The sequence below is a fragment of the Phoenix dactylifera genome, chromosome 11, assembly GCF_051530095.1.
Source record: "Phoenix dactylifera cultivar Ajwa chromosome 11, Ajwa_hap1_PhDact_Kaust_v1.1, whole genome shotgun sequence".
Classification (NCBI taxonomy): Eukaryota; Viridiplantae; Streptophyta; class Magnoliopsida; order Arecales; family Arecaceae; genus Phoenix; species Phoenix dactylifera.
This window is the reverse complement of record NC_143200.1, coordinates 3,023,480-3,032,973: the sequence shown is the minus strand read 5'-3', so window position 1 is coordinate 3,032,973 and position 9,494 is coordinate 3,023,480. Positions and strand designations below refer to the sequence as shown.

The window sequence follows — 9,494 nt, the reverse complement described above, 5'->3', positions numbered from 1 at the left end:
TGGTGTCTTCTATTTTTCTCGTGGAAGAAAAATATCAGCATCGAAAAGTTTTCCAATCTAAGGGCAAGGCTTGTTCAAAGATCTTTTATTCTCATCTTATACTCTTCAAGAATGCCAGTTCTATTTAATCTCTCCTGATACTGAATTTGATCTTCGATTACCATTATCTTTTTTGGAGCGATAAATATGGTAATTGTTGACATATGAGAATGAGGAATTTTTTAAATTTTATGCTTTATGGCTTTTTATTATAAAGATTCTTTCTTGGGACTGCATGAAGAATTGAAGGATGTTTATCTAAGAACATAATAAAACAGGACTGAATATGATTATAGTACTCATCAAATTCACTGCAGTTGGGAGAAACATTTTAAGTTGCCATTTTGACAGGATGTAGATAGCTTGCTTTTCAATGATTCTATCATTCTATTGGTAATAAACATAATTCTATTGGTATTAGTGATCGCTGTAATTCTGGTGACAATGAAGCCCATTAAAGCAATGTAGGTTCTTTTTCCTATCTCATGTATTTGTGTTTGTTAATTGATATTTTTATACTATGTTGTTGGTATACTTTGATTATTTCAAAGTTTGTGTGCTCGCACTTTTATCGTTTTATATTTCGTCACATTCGACTAGTAAATTTGCATGCTATGCAGCATGATGTATGCAATCTACTAGCAAATTTTGCTTCATAATGTTTGGCTAATTCTGCAGGTGCTAATTCTGCAGGTGTTAAACTTTTACATATATTACATCCTACTCAGATAAAAATATTTAGTTGTGCTATATATTTTGAGTTATATTCAATTAGCATATAGTCCTACTAAGTAGTTTGCTGAGTAATGGTTAAGCCCCTCTTGTTGAATGTTGCTGCTAAATGTGAGAAAGTGCAACATTTTCTTTTCCTTCAGTTATGCAACTAAGTCTAATTGGCATTCTTTGGTAATTTTATTCTAAATATATTGGAACAAAAATCCTCTAGTGCGCGCACCAAAAGAAATTATATGGAGTAGTATTTCTTTTTTGCCATATATCCTATTGCATCCATCTTAAAGTGAAAGTTGAAGAGTCAAAGTAAGACGGAACTCCTCTTACTAATAGAGTCTGTCCGTCTTGTGACTTAAAAAAAAAAATACATGAAGCATCGTCCATGAAACTGTCTGCTTGTATTCCTCTATTCTTTCTTGTTAAGCAACTTTTTTCTCTCTATCCATCCGTGAGGCCTCCTCCTCCTTGAATCCCTCTTTCATCCTCTGAAATACGGAGTCCTTTTTCTCCTTGTGGTCATAGACTATATTCATCAATATACAGTACATGACCAAATGATACATACCTAGCAAACTAATCACCTAACAACCCTTACATACCCCCAACAATTCGATATACAGTTTTCAGAATATTGTATTTACTAGTACACAATACATATCCAAGTGATATACACTCTCTAGGTTTCTGATACATATTTTAATACGTACTCAATAACAACCCAAAACGTACCTCCAGGCAAATGAATACATATTCAACTAAATTGATAAATAGTTTCCAAAACATTGTGTTCACTAGTACACAGTATATATTCAAGTGATACATACTCGATTGGTTTCTGAGATATACTTAAAGCTTCTTTGATACATACCTAGCAACGATCTGATATACACCTCCAAGCAAATTGATATACGGTTTTCAAAATACCATAGTTACCAGTGTACAATATATGTTCAAGTGATACACACTCAATGGATTTAGAATACATACTTTAAATTTTATTATGCAAACCTAGCAATGACCTAATACATACCTTTAGGCAAATCGATATATAGTTTCAAAAATATGTACTAGTATACGGTCTATGGGCACATGATACATAGTTGGGATGAACGTCTTCATGAGAGAAAATTTAGAGAAGGACAAAGGGACCCAGGAACAAGGAGAAAGACCTTACAAAACGATGGAAAGAGAGGGATGGTTTGATGAGGAAGAAGAGAGAGATACGAACCAATGGCCTCATGGGCAATGCTTTACATATTTTCTTTTTTATTTGGATGGATGAACCTTGTTAGTAGGACTTTTGTCCCACTTTGACTTCTCGATTTCCACTTTAATACCGATGTGATAGGATATGTAATCAAAATAAACTGTTCCATATGATCATAATATTTGTGTTCATCATATTGGGCATGCATCCATTATTTGTCGTGATCCCCCTTGTGGAGAAGGTGGGTCTCTTTGTAGAAAGGAGGGTAGGTCAGCTCAAGGGCAGGCTGCAGCATTTGCTACCGAAGCAAAAAAAACCTTTTAGGTTGCAAATCCATTTTCCTATTTGCTTGCTATAATTTTTTGTTTTCTTAAAGAGTTTTTAGTTGGACTTAATTCAACAATTTTTCAATAGTATATTGGGTCATTTGATAAAATTATGAAGTCCTTGTTCATCTTATTTTGGTTGTATATGGATTTGGATTATTTTTGGGCGACCATAAAGAATTTGTGGTGGCTTCCTTAGTTTCAATACATGTATGACCAGTTTTCTTTAATTCCTTATTATAAGTCTAATCACAAGTCTAGTTTGATGTTTCATTAATAAATACACTTGACTTGCTTAGCCTTGGGCAAAAAATGATCCAAGGTGAGGAAACAAGAGAAAAGTCAAAAAATGGAAGTTAATAACTATTCTAGAAACTAATAGCAATTAAGCAAACTTTTTTGTGTATTGTCTGTAACATAATATTAAATTGAGTAGCAATTTTTTAGATCAGGATCCAATTCAGATATAAATTTTCATGTTAGGTCCGGATCATATATGGATCCGACTCTATTCTGAGTGATCTGTTGGATCTAAAAATTTTGACCGTGGAACCAACCTGATCCAATCTGATCTTTTACTAACTTGAGTCTGGTTCCAATATTAGAATCCGATCAAGAAACCAGGTTGGATCGAGGTTGCTCTTGCCCAGACCTAACCTATTCTCCTCCCACCACCTGTCTCCTTTAAAATTAGCAGCTCTTAGCCCACCTTTGGCCAAAATCTCCCAACGGCCTTCCCCCAAAAAATAGAGCCCTCCGAACGAACGAAAACCAGGTCCCCACCATCTGGCGCAATCCAAGTTGTGGGCTTTCAACAACAGCGACCTCTTCTTCCTCCCCTCCTCTCTTTCTCTCTCCCTCTCTCTCTCTCTCTCTCTCTCTCTCTCTCTCTGAAAACAAGAAGAAGAAGAAGGAAAGCTGATGTCTGTTGCTCTGGGAGCTCCCTCAGGCTCCATGGACATTGCATTTGCCACCCCGGAGATGGAGAAAGAAGAGAACAAGGACAAGAAGCAAGAGGAGGCGGATGAGGAGGTGGAAAAAGGGAGTGAGACCAATGGCGATGCTGACGAGAAGCTGAGCAGGAAATACAGCTGCACTTCGGTCGGTTCGACCGACATCAACGACGACGATGGTGGCGATGATGACGACGACGACGAGAAGAGAGCGGTGCAGCTTGGCCCCCAGGTCCCACTCAAGGAGCAGCTGGAGATGGACAAGGTGGTTTGGTGACACTGTTGGTGTTCATAGTTTTGGTTAAGGAAAAGTAGACTCACTGTTTTCAGATTCTTGTTGGCTTTGGCTTTGGCTTTTCCTAATACAACTGGGGGTGTTGGGAATGGGAAATGTGGTTGGCAGGATGATGAGAGCTTAAGGAGGTGGAAGGAGCAGCTCCTGGGAAGTGTTGATCTTAATGATGTTGGAGGTATTTCTTCTTGGAATTCATTTGCTCATTTATTCATTTCTTCAATCTTATTTTAGTGTAGTAGTTGTATGCCTGCCTGTTTAGTTAACGCCTAGTTTTTTTTTTTAATTTTTTTAATTAGTTTTCGGAGTTTTCTTTCTGCCATGATTCTAGAGAATGATTTCCCTTCATTGGTTACATGGGGACAGTTTGTTTATACATGGTGAAATTTATACCTATCGAGGTACATATTTCATTAATTTTCTCATTTACCTTTAAAGTCCATTTATACTGTATTTTCCTATTCTCTAAAATTTGATCTTATGGTTTTATTCTCGAAACAAACAAAAAGAAAGATGAAACATAAATCATGATCAACTAAGCCCTCTCCAGGGCTTGCTTAAGAATAAGAAAGAGAAGTCTTATGAAAATATTATGGAATAAGATTTGATCTATTCACGAAGATTCCGTAAATATCCCATTCTGAAAATAGAAAGTTTGAAACAATCGGTTGCAGTTACTAATTCATGATCTGGCATGTACATAATGAAAACTTCATTTTAGAAACCTATTTCAGAATTTCATTGTTTGCTGGTAATACAATTATTTTGGTGCTCTGAATGCTTGACACTAATTTGTCATTCCTTCATTTTGTAAATTTAATGTTCGATAAGGCCATGCTAAACCTTGGAAGCATTTATCTCCAAACTATGTTGTCTAACATTCTTGTTAACAGCAAATATTCTGTTGCTCCTTCATCTTCATTCTTTCATGTCCCTAGTCCTGTTTTCGGCCCCTGGCTTCTAAACCACTTTTTTTCAAAGAGAAAAAGGAAAGAAAAATATCCATCAGCTACTATGTGTCACAATGACCCATTATGTTCATACATATTGTAAGTTTGACATTGGAAAACTTTTGTTAGTTTCATATGAAAGGTATTCAAGAAAACCAGTTCTGCTTTTTATTGTATTTTTTCTGAAAAACTTGCTGTGGGATCTTTACAGAGAATCCAGATCCCCAAGTAAACATCCTTAACCTTACCATCCTGACTCCTGGTCGTCCGGATCTTGTTTTACCGATTCCCTTCATCCCTGATGCAAAGGGATATGCATTTGCTCTCAAAGAAGGTAGCCGCTACCATCTCAAGTTCTCTTTCATTGTCTCCAACAACATTGTCTCTGGGCTCAGATACACAAACACAGTGTGGAAGACTGGAGTCAGAGGTATATTAGATTCTCTTTGGCTTCTTTTGCTAGAGCTAGAGCAATTTCTGAACTTGATTGAATTCATTAATTTTCTTAGGAAATGGAAATGTGCCTGTATTTTCTTAACTACTTTTACACAAAATGCTCATTAATTACCCAACTTAAGCAGCATGTTGAATCTCTCTGCAGTGGAGAACACAAAAGTGATGCTAGGGACTTTCAGTCCTCAAAAGGAGCCTTACACATATGAATTGGAAGAAGAGACCACCCCTTCTGGTATTTTTGCAAGGGGATCCTATTCTGCTAGAACAAAGGTAAAATTTAATGCAACTAGATACTTTTCATATAATTTTTTGAAAGAATTGCATAGATTATGGTTTGTGGCTCTCTTTATTTCAGTTCTTGGATGATGATGGGAAGGTCTATCTGGACATGAGTTACTACTTTGAGATTAGAAAGGATTGGCCAACTACTTCTTGAGCATGCTACTAAGTTTACTGATGATTGAGTAAAGATGTTCTTCTATCAAATGTTGTATGCTTCCATCCACAAATGAATTCATATTGATATTTCCTAGCAGGCTTAAGTGAGAGATTTGACTTGTTTTTTTCGCATAATTGCAATTGAATGACGACTTTACAACGAAGTAAGCTGCGGGATTCTTGTACTGAAATATTATACTCCCATGCTGGAATCCTTTCTCTCTATCAACCTTTGGTATGGAGATTCTTTTTGACAATTCTTATGTTTTCTTACCCTCCTTGTCTTGTTTAGCAGATCTATTTGGTTGTTTCTTATGATTGGTGAGACCGGACGGTAGAAATTAGTTTTGGTTTGCCCATGTTGCATCATGACATTACTGTCAATCTCAAGGTGGCCTTTCATGACTTGTATTCTGCTCATGTGCAACGAAGGCTTCTAAAATCATAAACTAACAGAAGAAAACAGCGACAATTTAGTCTGCCCTGTTCGGCTTAAAACGTTCAGAGTGCTCAAATATCTATAATTGTGGGATATACCAACCTACAAATCCTTGCATCTTGTCTCTTTATGTTTCAAGAGAAGATCAAGATTGGACTTCCACCTTGATGCACCTCAAAGTTCTTGACTCTTCTTGGAGTCTTAAAACTTAAAGTCTTTGACAAGCATAGCGAGTTAAGTAAGCTCCTCCAAACTTATAAGTTTATACGTTAAGCTCCTTACACATCTTGCTCGGCTGTCTCCTTCAGGTGTATTCAAGGTTTGCCGAACCGGTACTAAGATCCGTACCAGTCGGTGTCCGGTACAGGTCGATACCGGTTCCAACCGAGTTGAACTGGATGGAACTATTCGGTTCTGGTCGGTTCCGGCCGATTTCGGCCTGAGCCAATCAGATCGGAACCATTTTCTACTGTCGAATCGACCCAGTCGGAGACCAGGTCTGCTAGGTTCGGGCTGAACCAGCCGGTTCAGTCCAGTTCAACTTTTTTTGGGTGTATTACATGCTCTCGATACCTACCTGAAGATAGATCCTTGCTAACAAAGGAATTGGTCATACTAAAGTCTATCCATGAGCAGGTAGTATCAAGGAATCCATCGAAACCATTGCCTTATTGCCCCAATTAAAATCTTGCCTATGCTCCTCCAGATTCCTGACACTCCCCTGCCTTCTCAACCAAGCATCTCTTGCATTCTACTGATCAAAGGTAGAGACAGGAAGATGGATACTTTAACGTTATTTTGTGAATACAAGGTCCCAGTTTCTTGGGCTTGGCATCATCAAGCATTTGCACCTCTGGTATTCTAATGGGACCCAAATGATCCCCAGCTCTGTATGCCCGGTTTTAGCCCGGCCCAGTAGGCAATATGAGGCCCGAAGGCCTGTTTCTGAAGAAAACGGGGCAACGCCCCTATTTAAAATCCGAGGAGTCGTCGAACTACTCCTCCTCCTCTTCGATCATCGGTGGGCCGCCCCCAGCTCTGGCTCTTCTTCTTCTTCCTCTCTCACTCTCTCTTGTTCTTTTTTTTTTCTTCTTAGTTTTCGTCGTCGCATCCGGCTATTGATTGTGCTCGCCGCCGCCGCCAATTGCTGGAGATGAGGTATGAAGCACCCTACTCCTATTTATTTTCCTCTCCGGCCTTTCATCTTCTCCGATGAGCGCTTGCCGCCCGGATTCTACCGAGAAATTGGTCGAAAATCGACCAAGGCCTCTGCTCACTTTCCGTATTTTTCTGGTCTATTTCTCTCTCTTTTCCGGCCACCACGGTTGCTGCTTATGTTGTTGAACCATCGGAAGTCCCCATGGGTGACCATCCGGAAGAAAACGCCCCATTTTTTTGGCCCTTTTCCTTAATTTTTTTGTCGCCGGCCGGTCGCTGCCCCAGGCTGTTCCGCCTCCGGCCGTCAACCATGACCCCTTGCACCGCCTCCGGCCTCTACTTCCTCATCTAAGAGAGACGACCAAGCACCGCCCACGACTGCCACCACCCCCTTCCTTTCTCTTCTTCCTCTTCCTAGGGAACGGCAAGAGGAGGCTTTCGTACTCCACTATGTTCCCAAAAATTAAAAAACAAAGAAAAGAAAAGGAAAAAAAATCTTTTCCATCATCCTCCGTCGCCGACCGCGAGCTGTTTCGTGCCATTACAGTCGTTCGTCACCAGAACCCTGACAGATGCCCATCACCACCACCGTTCTCCTCTACCTCTTGTTGAAACAACAAAGACGCCCTTTCTCTATTTTGATTAAAAAAAAAATCCCAAAAAAAATCCATCCCCAATATCTCTCTCTGCATGTTCCATGGTTTTTTTTTTTAATCAGAGGCTCTGAACCATCCTGGAGCCTTTTTGAAATCCACCATTGACGATCCTTGTTATACGATTTTAGACCATGGTTAAGTTTCTTCTTTGTGATCCATCGATCATGCCACGAGACATCATGACCTCTCCAACCAGTTCTTTTTTCTCTCTCTTAAAATTTTAATACTATTAAAATTATTGAATATATATTAATTAAATTTGGTATGCCGTTGAAAAGGTTTAGTTGATTCGCATAATTGAATTCTAAAGGTTCAATATGAAAAAGATAAATAATTCTTATACTTTTTACTAATTTTGAAACTTTTAAGTAGTTCTTACATACTTTATTAACTTTTAAATTATCACATATTTTTCATGCATGTGGTTTCTGTAAATATATAAAAATAATATCTATTGTTGATGATATCATATTTTTCTAAAAAATAGAAAATCACACATATATATATAATAAAAATTATATTCTTTTAATAAAAAGTGGTTCTTAGAATATTTTAATAAAAATAATTTATTTATGAAATATCAGTCTTATTATGCCATTAGTGCTTTTTAACCTACTTATTAGTATGTTTTAAGAAAAAATATAGATATTTTAAAGACTCTTGGATGGCTATGTATGATCTCTAGAATTAGGGTAAATCGACACCCAATCTAGTTCTATACAAGCTATGGCCCTGCCAGCAAGTATAAAGTTGGTGTACGAACTATGACTCGTTACGCTTTATTGATTATGACTCTGTCAAGGATATGAAATGAGCTTAGAATAAATATTTGTGAGCATGTTTTGAACTATAATATGGCTAAATGGTAAAATAATTTGACTTTATTTGTGCAAGATGTTTGGGGCCATGTTTATGAAATATTAATAATTTATGCTTGTATAATTGATTGTGCTTTGTTTTATCAGAATGTACTCTGGAATATTTTATTTTGCAGTGAGAGTGATTTTTTTTTCAATAATGCATTGATTAATGCAAAAATTTATGCTTAATCTAGCAAATTGATCTCTATATCTCACTTCTCTTTTTACTTTTTTAAGGCTTAGAGATTTTGTAGAAAATTTTTTAATTTTTTAATTGATTATTGGTTTGTAGTCGATGATTTTATGAATTTTGAGCTTAGTGGTTTTTGGCATTTAAATTTGGACTTAGAGGCGGTGTACCAGCATTTATTTATTTATTTAATAGAAAATAGATTTTGGACTCTTTGTTATATTTGAGGTGGATTTTCATATAGGTTTACTATTGTTGGTTCATGTTATCGTAGGTGGTACCCTACAATAGTATGGTTGTATTATATGACGCCCCAAAAATCCACAATAACACAGTAATACAGCCATTGCTGCTGTAGGGCATAAAGCTAACAATAGTAAACCTATATGAAAGTCCATGTCAAATAAAACAAAAAATCCAAAATCTACCATCCATTAAATAAATAAATAAATAAAAGCCGGGTTGTTTCAACAAGAGGTGAAAGAGAGCAGTGGTGGTGATGGGCACCTATCGAGGTTTTGGTGACAGATGACTGCTGTAAAGCCACGATACAAGACTGCAGTGCCTTTCAGGCAGTGCATGTGTATTGAAAGTCAAATATGGCCGCAGATTGGATCGCCTCCTATGCTATACAACACTTCAGAAAAGTTCTCTGGACACACCAGGGGATTTCTTCTTCACCGTTTTGTTAGATTCTCGCTATTGATTCTGCTGGCTACACCTATACTAGAGTAGGGTGAGCAGCCGTTGTACCAAAAAAAAAAAAGGCACGAGACAGCCGGTGGAGGACGAAAGTGA

The 9,494-nt window shown here is 37.6% G+C and overlaps 1 protein-coding gene across 1 annotated transcript; it reads left to right on the top strand.

Moving 5' to 3' along the window:
• The first annotated feature begins 2,877 nt into the window (after positions 1–2,877).
• LOC103715201 (rho GDP-dissociation inhibitor 1-like) lies at positions 2,878–5,487 on the top strand. Its single transcript, XM_008802756.5, has 5 exons — positions 2,878–3,522; positions 3,661–3,727; positions 4,711–4,929; positions 5,101–5,225; positions 5,311–5,487. The coding sequence occupies exons 1-5, from the start codon at positions 3,226–3,228 to the stop codon at positions 5,389–5,391; spliced, it is 789 nt and encodes a 262-aa protein (XP_008800978.1). The 5' UTR covers positions 2,878–3,225; the 3' UTR covers positions 5,392–5,487.
• The last annotated feature ends 4,007 nt before the right edge of the window (positions 5,488–9,494 follow it).

Coding starts and splice junctions, on each gene's coding strand:
- LOC103715201 (XM_008802756.5), top strand. CDS start 3,226: ATGTCTGTTGCTCTGGGAGCTCCCTCAGGCTCCATGGACATTGCATTT. Junction 3,523..3,660: donor AGCAGCTGGAGATGGACAAG/GTGGTTTGGTGA, acceptor TGTGGTTGGCAG/GATGATGAGAGCTTAAGGAG. Junction 4,930..5,100: donor GTGGAAGACTGGAGTCAGAG/GTATATTAGATT, acceptor ATCTCTCTGCAG/TGGAGAACACAAAAGTGATG.